General features: G+C 38.8%; 1 protein-coding gene across 6 annotated transcripts in view; it reads right to left on the bottom strand.

The window, feature by feature from the left end:
- Positions 1–663: 663 nt before the first annotated feature.
- MYLK3 (myosin light chain kinase 3) overlaps positions 664–16,245 on the bottom strand; it is a 49,686-nt gene continuing 34,104 nt past the window's right edge. For all 6 annotated transcript variants that reach the window (XM_071756825.1, XM_071756823.1, XM_071756822.1 and 3 more), the window contains 10 exons: positions 13,805–14,355; positions 12,074–12,179; positions 10,860–10,953; positions 10,461–10,570; positions 9,059–9,200; positions 8,079–8,149; positions 6,375–6,503; positions 5,246–5,398; positions 3,269–3,401; positions 664–2,346 (listed from right to left, as the gene is read on the bottom strand). In XM_071756825.1, coding sequence (XP_071612926.1) covers positions 2,275–2,346; positions 3,269–3,401; positions 5,246–5,398; positions 6,375–6,503; positions 8,079–8,149; positions 9,059–9,200; positions 10,461–10,570; positions 10,860–10,953; positions 12,074–12,179; positions 13,805–14,355 — 1,561 coding nt within the window. In that variant the 3' untranslated portion in view covers positions 664–2,274. The remainder of the gene's footprint in view (positions 2,347–3,268; positions 3,402–5,245; positions 5,399–6,374; positions 6,504–8,078; positions 8,150–9,058; positions 9,201–10,460; positions 10,571–10,859; positions 10,954–12,073; positions 12,180–13,804; positions 14,356–16,245) is intronic.

Raw genomic sequence — 16,245 nt, forward strand, 5'->3', positions numbered from 1 at the left:
TACAGGTCACCTGTGGCTTGTCCTTTTAGCTTTTTTTTTTTTTAGACTCCAAAGTAGCTCAGCAGCATGATGAAACATCCCATAAAGCTGCAGAGTTGGGTTTCGCTATTCTGCAGAACCCTGTGATGGCTGCCAAATCCAAAGGGATTTTCCTGTTAGAAACAAAATAGTAATCCTGGTAGCCAGATGCACTTTCTCTGTGTAGAAAATGAAGAGGAACTATGTACAAGTCATCTGTATGTTTACCATCTAACAAAAACAAAGGAAGAACACAGTAACTGGAAAATTAAAACTTACTGGCCATTTTCCTTTCACCATTTCTCCTGATGATGGACTAAAAAAAGGGGATCACTTGAAGCCAACTTTAATTAACAACAGCTTATTTCATTCCAGATAAGAGTTCTGAAATGGAACAGTAACTGCTGGGGAATGGACTCCAAACAAATGCCTGATGTGCAGAGAAAATATTGGATAATTAATCCACAGTGAATAAAAGCTGTCACAAAATATCTGTAGTCTAAAGTCTGATCTAGTATGTAGCAGAGGGTCTCTGGATGGGAGAGAATCCATCCACCCACATTAGCATTCTGTTGTTAAGACCTACTCAGAGATGCTTTCAGGTTTGTTTGGCAGGGGGAGTTAAGCCAAATTTGAAGAATAGCCTTGTTCCACTTCAATGAAATTTATTGATTCAGAAATATACAGACCCATTGATAACAATCACATTTTGCATGCAGAACCACTGTGGAAAGAAAACACAAACAAAAGTGGGCCTTCACAGAAGGTGATACATTGTCAAGATTATTTCACTTGATTTTAATAATGCTTTGTCTCAATTCTGGAAATGCTGCAGAAGTCCAGAATTCAGGAGTATGCAAAGTGAGAAGCACTAGAGTGCAGAGTATAACTAGACTAGGGTAAGCCAGTCTTACAAACCTCTTCATTAGCAACCAGCAGTTTTGCCAGTTCAAGAGACATGACAGTCCATAAAGGTAAAGGGAGCTTAACAGTGGTTTGATGTTTTTGCTGAAAAGCTAGTTTTAATAGTACTAGTTGCTGTTTTTCCAAAGAGCCCATCCAGCTTACACAGACTTTTTCAGAATCTAGAACAGGAATGAAGGAAACCACAGGTTTAATAAATAACATACTTTTAGCTGAGAGATTGTAAGTGGCTCCAACCCTTTATACATCAGGAAAATATTTAAAATTAAAAATAAGCTAGTATTGTGAAGAAAGCATTCAATATTTAAGAGCAAAGTGTGGGGAAAAAAAGGGCTTCAACCTCCTAACTGGGCTAAGCAGAGTCTGGCAACACACTGGTTCTCTGCCACTGAACAGCAAGAAATCTATTTTGCATGACATCGTATCAGCTTCTCAAACTTCATTAAAATTCTCAGAGAGCTGAAAAAACTCCTTGAATTAAAACTTATAAAGTCAAGGACTGCAGTCACAGCCAATGAGGAGCACTTAAAAATTTTAAATACATGTAAAACTATGCCTGGAAATCTCTTCTGGACAACATGAGATCTTTTCTGCATATACCTAATGGTCATTAGACAATTATTATTTCTGGCAGTTTTACCTGTCTGCTTCTAAAAGTTCCAACAATTCAGTTCAAATCAACTCACCATAAGAAAAAGCAACAATGGACCAGCTGACTTCAGTTGCTTCAAACAAGGATTCCTCGTATTTCCTAACTATGCAGTGACTGAGCAAACCAAAACCTTTCAACTGAGTAGTTGCACTGAATCATTAGCATGTTTTGGGGGGGAAAAATATTCTTTTTAGACAAATTACAAAAGGATATGCTTTGCTATAAGTAAAAAACACCTAGAGAAAAAAATTGTGCCTCTGTTGTGGCAGTACTCTAAAACTGATGGCATGCATTAATCACGAAGAAAGTCTCTAGGGATTCCATGCTAGTGTGAGAAACCAGAAAACTGACAAGGAAAACACACCAACAGTACTCTGCAGAATCAAAGCTTCAGGGAGAAGTCAGCCCCCATATAACAGCCTTGTGTTTCCATCACTATGTACACCAACTAAAAGCTTATAGCAAACAAACAAGGTGGCTTCTGCTTTTAGTAATTATTTCAGTGCTGCTGACCTTGAGGCACTTCTGAAACCTTAGCATGAACACACATACCACATACTATTTGGAGGACAGACCAAACAGTTATGCTGTAAAACAAAGGGGAAGAAATTATTGAAGATACTGAGTCCTTCCATGGCTTCATGTCCATCTCCAGGAACAGGTAGATGCTTCCTACAAGCTTATGCAAGCTTGTCAGACACATTCTGAAATCTCTTCAGCCTGTTAGCAGCAGCCACCACATAAAAATGTTTCTGTGAACAAAACAGGACAGTCCAAGTGTGAGTGTAACTGAGGTAAAAAACCTTTTCTGTGGATGACGGGAATTTTTTTTCTTGGTAAACCCATTTACCTCCAGTGATGAACACTGAGTGGATTGCAGTGCAGAACAGCTTTGTACTGAGGAATCACTGATTACTGTAGAACAGACTGCAGCTACTGTGAACTTCTGCAGCATTATTGTGAATTGTACAGGGATATGTCTTTAGATTATGTACCTTTCAAAATGCAAGTGCAGGAGTGGAAAAGTTTAAGCCTCTGCTTTAACTCCTTGGCAAGTAACTAAAAAATCTCCAGTGACAAAAGAAAAGCAAATGGTTCTCAGTGAGTTTTTCTCACATTTCCAATAAAGACACCAATAGAAATTCTTATCTATGAGTTCTCCACAGAAAATTAAGTTCTAAAGGAACATGAGGTTATCAGAAAGGTCCTGAAGAATTCTCTGGATGGGTTTAAGCCTTATTTTTATTCTCTCCCACACTTCTGCTCTCCACAGTGGCAGACACAAAACTGCCTTGTGCTGTATCCCTACTCCATAGTGACAACAGAAGACTGCAACTGTTGTTAATGAAAAAAAATCTCTCCAATATGAAGAGAAAGAGCATATAAATAAGCTAAGTAGTATCTGAAGTCTGTGAACTTATAAAAGAACTTTAAAATTTCTAAGCACCAATCCAGAGTAGAAATTGAAACCACACTTGCTAAAAATAGAAGCAATATCATTCTGCAAAAGAAAAAGCTTCATTTGCAGCTGAAAAGACACTTCTTAAACTCATATTTGAAAGAAAGAAGCCTGTGAGCAAAACTGAACCACCATACAAAAGAGGAGGGTATGGCTCTGCCTGCACCTCTGCCTTTTTCCTCTGGAAGTAGATTTGCCAGATTTTGTCTATTTACCTTCCATTTTCTGTGAGCCATGTAGCTCTGCAGCAACAACTGGGACTTGAGGCGAAGCTTGGACTTCTTGGCTCTGGCAGGCAGATCACTCAACCACTCGTGCTTCAGACACTGCGTGGCACTCATCCGGTAGCTGTGGGAGAGGAAACCTGCATGTAAATCCAGCTACCCTCTCATTGGCACCATCTCAGTGCCTTGTGTGTCTCAATATTATTGACAAGGAAACTGCCCTAAATGAAGCAACACAAGTGAGTGGAGATGCTGTTCATCCCAGTACATAGGATCCTACATGACATCATCCTACACTTCCCACTGTAAGGGACGAGCAATGGGAAAAGCTGCTGATGGATCTGCAGTGGGATGACTGAGTTGTGGCTAAATACTATATTTTGCCTTCTTATGGTTTGGTTTTGGGTCTGTTAGTTTGGTTTTTTTATTATTTTGAAGAAACAGCTTCATCAGTTTATGTATAATTTTGTTATGTGAATGCAGAACTTTGCTAAGAGAATCAGTGCATACAGGAAAATATTTGTGGTGTTAGCTGTCTGTCCGGACAGTGCAGGCTTATTCTGTGCCTTGTATTTAAAAATCACAATTGCCTATTCATCCTGAACTTGGATAAAGCTAAACACATATTATGTCCTGACATTCAACAGGGAGCCTAAATGTGAACACCTATCCAAAAAAATATATGGAAATCTTGGGGGAAAGGATTTCAGAAAAAAAAGTTTAATTCACCTTTTTTTTTTTTTCAAAACAAAATCTATGCCTAACTCCTGAGCTTTTTCTGAGCTATCACCAAAAACAGATGATGAAAAGACTCCTGCCTGCTCACACCTGATTTCAGTGCTCAGTGAGGCAGGTACAGACCTTGCACAAGGCCAGACCTACAGTCCCAGCATGGCAAAGGTGCCCAGTGGAGGCTGTCTGTGTGCCTTGTGAAAAACTGGGCCAAGTAGTAGTGAGTAGTAGTGCCTCTTCACATCTCACTGACAACACTTTTCTTGCATTTCATTCACAGCTTCTAATTAGATTTTGCTCTGTCCCTTTGGAGTCCCTATTCCCACTGCTCAAAAAATGGAAGACTCCAAAGGAAAGTTTACAGTCTCATAGTAAAGCATCACTGCAGTCTGAGGAAAAAACCCTTTGCTGTCTCCTGCTGGCAATATGCTACAATTCAGTTTATTCTTAGCTCTTCATATCACCTTTTGTTCAAAATGTAATTAATATTAGAACTGATTTGTCTGATTTAGGTAATGATATGGAAGTTGTTAATATTCTAAGCACTCATCGGAATTCCCCTCAAACAGATCGTCTGTTTTACTGTATGCATAATCTCCTGTTTTGATTAGTTCTTTATCACATCTCAGCAAGAGAAAAATTTCTCCCTCACTGACCCAACCCCACAGCCATGGTGTGACATCAATATCATTCTCATTCTCTCCTGTTGTTTCAGATGTGGAATCACTTTTTATTTCAGTGGAGCCAACACTGAGAAGCCACATGCAGAGTTGAGTCCCATATGCTCCTTAATATCTACCAAATGCATGTAGATCACTTAACAAGAGAACAATGCTGTAACAATTGTCACAGCTGCAGCTTCAATTTATCCTCCATGGCATTCAAAAGACATTTTTGCAATTTGTGTCAGGGCTTGTGAGAATCCAAATAACAATAGAAATAGCTTTTGCTCAGAGAAGGAATACTAAAAACAGATTCCTACACAATAAATCCTTCCAGATTTCCTCTGCTCTGACTGTATTGATGCTACTGTGAAAAGCAACTTTCCTCACTGAAGGTACACAGACATTTTCCTTTTAAATAGGAGCTTATGTATCACCATGGAACTGCCCAACAAGCATACATGCAGCATACAGAGATGCCACATACTAAGTTCTTCCTATTGGCTGTATTTCAAACAGTTGGCTAGGAGGAACTTAATGTCATTACTATCCTCAAGATGAGACAAAGAGGTACCTTTTCTCCTTCACAAGTAGTCTGGAAATAAAATCTTTAGCTTCTTCTGATAGCTGTTCAAATGCCTCTGCATCAAAATCCCAGTTGCAGTTGACTACATAGTTCATTGTCTCTGCATCATTTTCTCCCAGGAATGGGGACAGGCCACTAAGCCTTGACAAAAGAATGGGAGTGAGATGAATAATTATTATACGCAAAATATGCTTTTCCCCTCTATGAATCCTGTGTTTTATACTTGGCCCTAGCTTATGGAAAGACTCTCAGCCTTGGTGGGCTCCACTTCTCAATCCCTGCTAAGACAAACCAACAGTGTGGAGCAATAAGGTGTTGTAATGTTAGTGTTAACCTCTAGAAGTCCACTCAGCTACATCAGGGAGTACTGTTAATCGATCTCCAAGGGAATTAATTCATTAGGGATCTAGGTACACCCTTCAGTGCTTTCCCAGCTAGGAGAGCTGGGGGGAACTCAAGAGCTTTCCTAAATCAAGGCCTTTGTCCATATTTGGCTTGAATTAAACAGAATTCTGAGCAATAGTGTACTTTTTTTCAATTAGTCTCTTGAGTTCAGATTTATTGATGCAGTTTTTTATTACTTCATTCAGTTGAGTTTTGGCTAACATACAAATTTAAACCAGAACTCTATCTAGTGCACAGAAAGCATGTGTGAAAGATTCTGGGGTGCAAAGTCAGCTCACCAGAATGCAGAGACTTTGGGCAGACATGATATCCATGGCTGCCATCCAAATAACAGAGAAAAGTTTTAGCCTATAGACCTGTGGCCTAACACCCAACATTAATTCTCTGCAGATGCACACCAAGTCTGAGCTACTAAAATGATGGGATTGTAAACCTGAAAATCAATTCCAGTCCTCAAGAACACAATCAAAATTAAAATCTGAGCAACTTTTCTGAACAAAAAAAAAAAAAAAAAAAAAAAAAAAAAGTCCTGACACATTTTATTTTGCTAAATATGGTGGTAAAGGAGAACAACATTTACATATTTATCAAAAAGGTTATTTGTTGTTTAGAGACTCTGTACATGCAGAGAGATCCCTCTGCATTAAAGGCTGGGGTTTTTAACAGAATGACCTAGGAGGAATCACAGCAGCTGGGCACAGTGGTTACTCACAACATATACGTGATGACGCCTACACTCCACATGTCTGTTGGGTAGGAAACAAATTCATAATTCACCACTTCAGGAGCCAAGAACTCTGGAGTTCCAAAATTAATCTTCAGTTTCTCACGAGGTTTGTACCTTTATCAGAAAGAGAGAGACATCAGTACTGAGAACAGGCTGGGGAACATATCTCACATTTGTGAAAATCAAGGCATGGATTTCTGCCATGAGGGCATTGCAGAGTGAGCACAGCAGACCCAAGAAAACAACAAAAAAAAGTAAAAAGTAAAACAACAAAAAAAAGTAATGAATCTCTAGAGGTCCATTCATTGTGGCTATTGAATTAAGTAAATCTACTGCTTCATGACCCAAGAAAACAACAACAAAAAGAAAGATGAATTTTGCTGTAAACCAGCTATCCCTTTTGCAATAAAACCTGTAAAGACCTCCCCCACAGATTGATCTCTATTAGGCTCCCCAGGATGCTTTCCAGCATAAAAAAAAAATAAAGCAACTTCCATTAAAACAGGTTTGGAGAGCATTTGCTTAGTGGAATGTACCCAGCTACAGCTCAGGGTAAAGGCCTGCACAGCAGGTATGAGCACAATACAACTGCTACAGTGGGAGACTGAAGGGGATTATGGAGCTTGGTACCACATTAAACAGTGATCCCAAATAGGGAGGAAAGGATTGTGTTCTATAGATTCAAAAGGAAAGATTACAAAACCAGTAGTAATTGTCACTGATAGCAGCTGGCATTACATCAGTGTACATGCAGAACAAGCCATTAAGGCATTTCTTTTACATCTCTATTTCCTTAAGGAACTTATTTTCCAAACTGCTTTAGTAGAAATTCACACCTTCACCCCCTCAAATAAAACAAAAAACCCAAAAAAGCCCCCCCAAAAAGCCCCCCCCAAAAAACCCCCCAAACAAACACCACCAACCAAAAACAAAACCCAAAAAAACCTCACAACCCTTAATGTGTTCATTTGGTTTCATAGAATATTTATTAATAAAAGTCTTTGGACAGATACCTAAATACACACATGCAGGCACATATACGCATGGATGTAGCAGATTTTGACTTAAGTAAAGCCTCAAGGGTTTGGAAAAGAAATAGTGTTTGTAATTCTCCCTGTTAAACTAACTGGAGCCATTGCCTTTTATTCTAGGGGAGCTGACTCACGCCCTCAGCTTTGCTTTAACAAACTCATGCAAGCAAAGTAAAAGAATGGAGAAATGTCCATATTTCACTCAAGTGTTTTCTGTTTCACATGGAATGGTTCAAACATGAATTTTTTTCTTAATATTTTTTTTCCTTCAATCCACTTATCTACGTAAAACATTTTGCAGATAATTTCCACAAGTAGAAACTGCACAATAAACCCAGCAGTTAAGAAGTCTCCGAGAAGCTTCATGGAGTCCCTAGAGTAAAAGCTCTATATGCAAACAATTTCGAGATAATTAGAACAGCAGTATAGCTTTATCCAACAGAAATGTAATTTGAAAATGTAATTAGATAATTAATGCACGCAGCAGAACAGGCAGGCAGACCTTCAGCAGCATACTGCTTAGCTTGTTCACATAGCAGAATTACTTTAAAACCACCAAAATGACTTGAAAAAAACCACCCAAGAACTACCAAAAACCCAAAGGTTTGTGGGTTTGTTTTGGTTTTGTTAAAATAAATTCATAACTGAATTCTCTTACCTCCTTGCTAATCCAAAGTCAATAATTTTAATCTGGTTTCCTGTACGATTTACACATAGTATGTTTTCAGGCTAAAAGAAAAAAAAAAAAAAGTGATAAGTTTGTTTTTGAATGTCCCATAAAGAAGTTTAACTTCTGTTTCTGTATAACAGCACTCTTATATTTCACCATAGATGATAAATAGATTTTGAAATGGAAAGACCCTCTCCATGTAAAAGAGTAAAGTAAGACCGATGATTAGGCTTACCCACTGGATTTACTTATTAAGTATAAAAGTATTAAGTATAAAAGTAATTATATAAAAGCCACAAGAAATACTTCAAGTGCATCCTTTGGTTTGTCCACAAAGGCAAAAATCTGTTTTTCCCAAGGAGAATATTTTTCCAAGGTGGGGATATGGAAGCTGATGGTGTCCAAACCTAGTACTTAATGCAAAACTGTCTACTGATCAAGCAGCTCTAGTATAATTTGTGTAGCATGTTGTATAAATAAGCAGAGTAAAAATAATCAGTTGGTACGTCTGTTCAAAAAGATCATGGGCATTTATGTCATTTTACTGTAGTTCAATTCCAGGCAGTAAAAAATACAATAGGAAGATGATTGAATAGGTATTTGAACACAGTTTCAAGAGGAGAGGGGAAAGCAGAGGGAAGACCGCAGGCACTTCTGGTGAAAAGAGCATCGAGTGTGGCTTTTTTTGTTGGTGACAAAAGGGCATTGTTCAATTCAACACAGAATGAAAAGCTTCTGTTTTAAGAAAGGCAAAAGCACAGATCCTGCTCATTTCACTATTTGAAGCAAGCTGCCAAACAGACATAGGAAAAAAAAAAGTAATGAATCTCTAGAGGTCCATTCATTGTGGCTATTGAATTAAGTAAATCTACTGCTTCATGACTCAAGTGAACGAGAAATGACTCTTGTAATTCTGTGGTGGTCTGAACCATAGCATCACTTCAGAGTGGGGAGATTGAACTACTGACCTTCAGATCTAAATGGAGAATATAATGCTGGTGCAAGTAGTGGACTCCTTCACAAATCTGCTTGGTGAACAGGATTGCATCCAACTCAGTTAGATTGTAGTTTTCATCTGTAATCCGGTCAAATAATTCACCACCATCAAGACTAAAATTGTGACACAGGAAAGTGTTAAAACCCCTGAAAATCCTCACTATTCAGTTTATTTCCAAGTTGGGAACATAGGCTTTCTAATTTAGCATGGTTCCTAATCACACGTCAAATATAAAGTGTATCAGTACTCTCAATGACTTCAAAAGACTTATTTCTGAGTGTGAAATTGAGTCTCAATCTACATTTGAAAATGGAAAACTTGTTATTAATATTTGGGGGAAAAATACATCAAACCCAGACCCACACGATCTAGTGATCCTATGGGAATCTGGGGAACCTACAAAAATTACCAAATAATCTATTATTTGCTTATCTTACTAGTCTAGATAAAACAAGTCTTCAGCCTATGAAATTTACTAGATTAAACTTCTCAAAGGTATTTTACAAGAGCTGACAACTGGACTTAATTCTGCACAAAAATTAAGAGAAAATTACAAGAATGTGCAGTTCTGACAAGGTTCTGTAAGGTAAAAATTTCAGGTATTAATTTGAGTATACAGATTTTAAATGTCATATTTATATTTGCTATTTCATTTTGTTGGGGTTTTTTTCTTTCATGTTACTAACAATTAGTTCTGTAATAGATACTTCAGTTTTGGTTATAAACTTCAAGTTTTTGTAAAGCAATATGCCACTACACAGGAAATACGGCAGGTGTACATCATGAAATCTCCCTTTGTGGATTCCTTATTTGATATGGATCAAAATTGTTATCTTTAAAAGGAAAGGCATTTTTATTAGTCCTAAAATTATTCAAAGGAGACAGACCATGCATATAATAACCTTCCCACATTCTCCATGTCTTTTCTAATTCTATTTAAAACACCTCACCACTCCTCATTTGGGTCTCTCACCTTTACTCCCTCCCTAATATGAGACTTTATTTACCCACAACACTTTTATGTAATTTGGTAGCTAGGAAAAATGTTGGAGCCTCTAAGTTAAACTGAAATGAAAAAATGAAACATGGTGAAGTTCTGTTCATTAACGATCTTGTAATTTCTCTCATACTCTTGAAGATAGCTGCCTTTCTTACCCTTTAAATTGTCATCTTGCAAAATATATAATTTTTAACCTGAAGAAGTTACCTTTAAAACATGACGGGTTTTTAACTTCTGAAAGTGAAATCAATTCTCTCTTGGGCTGGGAAACAACCTAAATCTTCTTCACACCTCACAATTATTATTCCCTATTTTCTTTAGTGACCCAAGAAAACTCAACCATCTGACAATTCCCCAGATCATGTGAACTTACTATTCCATGATCAGAGTGATACTGGTTTTGGCTTCAAAAGCATCATAAAGCTGGATCAGATTCACGTGATTCAATTGGTTCATGATGTTAATTTCATTTTTTACTTCCTCCTGAAAGAGTAGTAACAAAAAATGAGCAAAACATGCTTCTTAAATTGCAATATATTAAAACCAAATTCTTTGTAACAGCTATAGAGCAGATTTAATGTGGACACGATGTTTAACCACAAACACAGGATGACAAACAGTCATACAAAGTCCCAGCTGCTACTTACTAAAATTTTACATTATTTGATACTATCCAATGACTATTACTGTGATTCAGGGGAGTGGTTTTAAGGTGCTTGCAATAAGGCCAGGTTTACAGTGTGCTCACTTAAGTTCACAGGAATGTAGTTACCTTCTCTTTTGCTCCTTTCACTTTTATGATTTTGGCTGCCAGGTTGAGACCAGTTGATATTTCTGTGCACTTGTGAACTTGTCCAAAACGTCCCCTGTTGTTACCAAACAGAAGATGGGAAACCAGCTTAACACATCTCTCAGCAGAAACTCTTCATACAACTATTCTTATCTTTGATTAAAAATAGCACAGTACAAAGTGAACAGAATCGGCTGACCAGCAGCATGAATCTCCTCTTTCTTACAGCTTATGAAGGATTAGTTTTATCTTTCCAGACAGTTGTTCAATGCTCACATTAAAACATTATGCACCCCTCGTGTTACTGCATTTCCCTGTGGTATGATGATCTGATTTCTTTTTTGGTGCTGTAACTGTACCCACTTGCTGTCCTTCAGTGCTACGTTAGTGGATATATTAACAAGGATATTTCTGTCCTGATCTCATAGCTTTTTAAATGACTGTAAGACCAGTAACTGTAGCCACTCCACAGACTGCATTTCTTGCATGTTGTAAGTTCTACCTCGTGTCACTCAGATACAGTAGTGCCCCTTGGGATGATTTCTAAATACCCTCTTTCTGCTATTGCATCATCTGGCTTATACTTACAAAGCCACATTTGTCCTTGGATCAGCCTGTAAAGCAAACCTTCTTGTCAGATAAGTAAGGATACAAGAATGCAAATGTCTAAGCAGCTGCAGACTTCCGATGAGTGAAAACTAAACATAAGGTCAAAATAATTAAAATTTCAGTTTTCTTCAATGTGCAGTTCAGCACGGAAAAAAGATTTTAGAAGCTGCCTGACTTAACAGGCTTTGCTGACTTCAGATGCTCTGAATCTGTCTGAAGGTCAGACTGGTCTCATGACACCAGCTTTGACCAGGTTTATTATAACAAATAAAAATCCAATCATTCAAGAACACAGTCAGGCATCTGGAAATAGAACTGGAGAAGAAGACAGCCACCTAAGGGACACCACCATCCCCCACACACCCCCTAAATCAACACAAGGTTGATACAAGGAACTTGGCAACTATGATAGCCCAGAAAGTCTCAAGGATGAACCTGCTCATTCTGGCTGCAGTGAGCTTGTAGATGCCTCACCCACACAAACCACAGAGATTTCTGAAGAAGACATCTCTATCTTTACAGCTAACTGCATTTCTCCATGTCAGAGCCACCAAGAGCAGCACAGCATTAGGGACCTGGAGACTTACCCCCCAAGTACTTCATGGCGACACACTGAGTAGGATGCTGTCACCTCTGTTTGCTTGACACTCACTATGCGATGTTCAAAAGGAGCTGGAGGAGAAGGGCTGTCGTCTAAAGAGGAGACAAGCTGGTCATTGAGATGTTTCTGCACATCACTGCACTCAGTTTCACCTCCCTCACATCAATTATTTCAATCCACAGGACATGCACATCACCTTACTGTGTTTGCTCAGTGTAATGAGAAGTCTCAACTGACCTCTGTGCTCCCAGTATCCAAAACCCCACAAAGCTCTACTCTTGTGCTGTCCCCATCTCCAGCACTGCTGTTTCTCAAGGGATGAACCCAGTTTCTCAGACAGGCATTGCTGAAGCAGAGCAGGACCACAACTGCGCACACAGCTCCTGCCCTGCTACAGCCCCCCCCTGTGCTCCTGGAGCTATGGGGCAGCACAAAACCAGCCTCAGACTGCTGCCAATAAGCTGCTCATGCAAGCACTCAAACCAGAACTTTACGACGAAATGCACTGCTCTCTCGCACATCTTTTCTCTTTGCTTCGTGTTCCTCCACCATGTCATCATTTTTTTCTTCTACTGGAATTCAGACAAGCACTGAAGTATATGGATAACATTGAGCATGCAATTCCTCCACTCTTTTAGAGTTGCATGCAAGTAAAACACCCATTGCATGTGAACATAACTATGTGCCAGCCATAAGAAGGAAGGTGCTGAAAATACTTGACAACTCTGTCACTTCGAGTGAGGGACTTTTACTCCTTACAGCCTTCTACAGATGAGGAATAAAGGCCCAGAACTCAGAACAGGATCCCACTTCCTGAATTTCAACCCTGTTTTTTTAACACAGAAAACCCACTGGACAGCTTTAGAAGATCTACATCTTAGTTTATGCATTAATAGAAGGCGTCATCTGGAAAAATTATCCAGAAGTTTGAAAACATTACAGTTGATATTTTAATCATTATATGTCAGCTAAAAAAAAAAAAAAAAAAAAAAAGACCAGGACAAATTCACAGCACTGGAAAACTATGTCAGTTACTGATAAAATCAGGAAGCTTCTCCTAGCAGCAAGACTTTTGAAGACAAAGTCCAGCTTAAAGCTGCAAACATTAACATTACAACTATTAAGTTTAATCAGCTCCTGTGAACCTAAATCAGTTAGCCAATATTCAAGCTTTTCTAATATAAAGCTTCCATAAACCTATTTTTTAGTGTCCCCCATTGAAAGTAATTTGACAATTAATCTCCAGATATCTGAGGCTGCAATTTAACATGTATTCAACTCATCTCCAGCCACTGCTGAGGAAGCCACACACATGTCTGGGCATCTACCCATGTACATTCTGGGATATACACACATCTTTAGAGAGATTATTCCCTGAAACGATGCAATCAACCATTCACATGGTAACCAAGAAAAGGTCTATGGGAAATAACAAAGAACACAGCAAGATCTTCTCCCTGAATATTTTGCTGCTCTCTCGACCTCCAGCTCATAGCTGCTAAAGTACACCTGGTTTGCATACTTTATTTTAAGGAATAAATGCTTTATCTAAATAAATTGATTTATTTCGTAATTACTCATACTTCTGATCACACATATACTTCAACTGATTTTGTTTTAAAGGAACTTTTTTCACAAAACATGCTTTAAAAGTATTACACATATAACACACACAAATACCACAAAAAGTTTCCAAGAGTAACTGAGAGCAACTTACCAATAATCATTTCATCCTGCATGGAAAGCTCTTTGCTATCTTCCAGTGATTTACTTTTCTCTGGTGCCATTCCTGTACACTCACTGGCATCATTTTCACCTTCCCCTGAAGATGCAGACTCAGATTCTCTCCCCTCAGAACTGGTATCCATCAGGGATTCTTCTGCTTCTGCTGTTTCTTGATGTGTTTTCACTTCTACTCCCAGATCATTCGTAGGATCCATTGCAGAGGTATTCTGGGATGTTATAGACTTGCATTTTAATTCTGATTTCTCTTCAGTCTTTTCATCTGGTTCAGGCTTGCACAGTAATGGCTGTTGCTTCCCTGCTTGAGGTGCAAGTTCATTTTGATTATTGTCCTCTTTCACTTCTCCACTTGGTTGAGTGCTGATGTTTCTAGGACTCTGTTGAGCTTCTAATTTGTCAGGTAGCTGCTTGACTCCTTCTGGTGTGGAGGATGGAGATTTTACTTTGGGACTTTTACCTCTGTGATCATTTAAGCTTCCCTCCTTGGTCTCTTTCATCTCAGTCAGATGTATATCAATGGATATCCTGCAGAGCAAACAGTTGTTTTATGCCTTGCTTGTGTAACTTTGTGGGGGAAGAAGTATCTATAAGCTTCTGAAAATACAGACTTCCACAGAATTAAAGCAATCTAACCTTTCTAGGAAATGCATCACTAAAAAGTGCACCAATTATTTTTTTGTCCTCCTCTGTGTATATGTGGACTTTCTGCTGAATACAAAATCTACCACACTGCGAAGTGTTAATTCCACATTTGAAAGCTTCCTCACTTTTTGCAGCTAGTAAGTTGGTCTAATAAGGTACCACTCATCTGGGCAGAGAGAAGGTGATTGCCTTCACAAATTACAGGCTGATTGTCTAAGTGGCTAACTGCTCATCTGACTCTCTAAATCCAAAGGTTTGCATCCATCCCTGTCCTCTTCCATCTGGCTGACTTGCTGACTTAAACATCTGTGTTTATGTCTTCTGATGGGATAGCATTCTTTCCACAGCTCTCTGTTAAAAATACAGTTTTCATAAACTCTCTCACTCCACCAACATTATTTTCCTTGGCATTCTAGCTACTGAAAAATGTTTAATAGGTTTTTTTCCTCTTGTGTTGCCTAAAACAAATACAAATTTAAACCAGTTCTCTAGCCTCCTAATAAATCCATTAAAGATATTCGTGTGATAATTCTGGGGTCAGCAGTTCCTGCTCTAACTGTCATGAGCACACAGTTTGATTTTAGTGAGGATGAATGAAATTCGAAGTTGTAAATTAGATTTTATACAACAGCAAGTTAAAAAAAAAATCTCTGACGTCTAGGAGAGAACATAACGCAGTTTCACAAAAGTAATGGCCTCTTTCAGTGGAGCAACCTTGTTACAAGAGATGTTACAATATAAAATTTTACTTTGTATAAGTCAGAAGTTTCTAATTTTCAGCACCTTTAACACCCTTGCACTATGAATCTAAGCTGCACTGCAGTGAGCTATCAGAGCAGCTGAGCACAGTTCTCAGCAAACACTTCCATCACTATCTAGACAAGCCTGAACATTTCTCCAGGCAGGGGAACACAATGTTCCTTTGACACTCCTGTGTGGGCTTACAGAATTCATTAGAAGTTGTGTTCATTTTAGAGAGGTATTTACCACCCTCATGTGACTCCACACACAGAAAAACGTAATGGGAACCTTGCACATGAGGGCTGCAGCTTCCCCTGGGGTTTACTCTAGGTTCTGCCTTCCAGTTACCTGCCAGCCTCCCTCCTCCCCATACCAAAGCCTTTCAAGCTCAGACACCCCCTTGTCCAAACCAGACAGCTGCCTCAGAAGCTGCTGCCTATCTCCAAGTTCACTGTCTGGCACATCATCACCAACCAGCACTGAGTCCCAAGGGATAACAGCAATGGTTCCTCCACTGCTCCTCCACAAACATTTTGAGCCATCCTCAAAGCACAGTGCAGGCAGAGCCTCCATGGCAAATCCAGTTGTTGAAGCATCTTGCCTGTGGCTGACCAGCCAGAGCCCAAGGCCCATGGGGAGCTCCATCTGGTTACAGTGCTATTACAGCAACCAGATTGGAAATAACAAGGCCTGTAAACTTTCTGTAAAGTTGTTTCTGAGTGTCTGAAGAGGCCACAGTACAGAAAGCTTCTCCCTTCTGCCACATCCTTCCTCTCAGCCTCTTAGGAGAAAAATATCCCAGTGTACAAGTCTTCACAATGAGCCCTTTCCATTGAATACTGTGTCCTGATGCCAAGAAAATTTTCATTCATCTAGGAAATTTATTCTTCATTCACTTTTTGTATTTTTTAGGAGTCCTCTAATCTCAGTAGACACTTGTCTAGCACACAGGAAGACTTAAGTGTCCATCCTATACTTAAAAGCACAGCTACGAATCCAAAGTTTTCATATTAATACGAATATACAAAAGTA

The sequence above is a fragment of the Heliangelus exortis genome, chromosome 13 (assembly GCF_036169615.1).
Source record: "Heliangelus exortis chromosome 13, bHelExo1.hap1, whole genome shotgun sequence".
Classification (NCBI taxonomy): Eukaryota; Metazoa; Chordata; class Aves; order Apodiformes; family Trochilidae; genus Heliangelus; species Heliangelus exortis.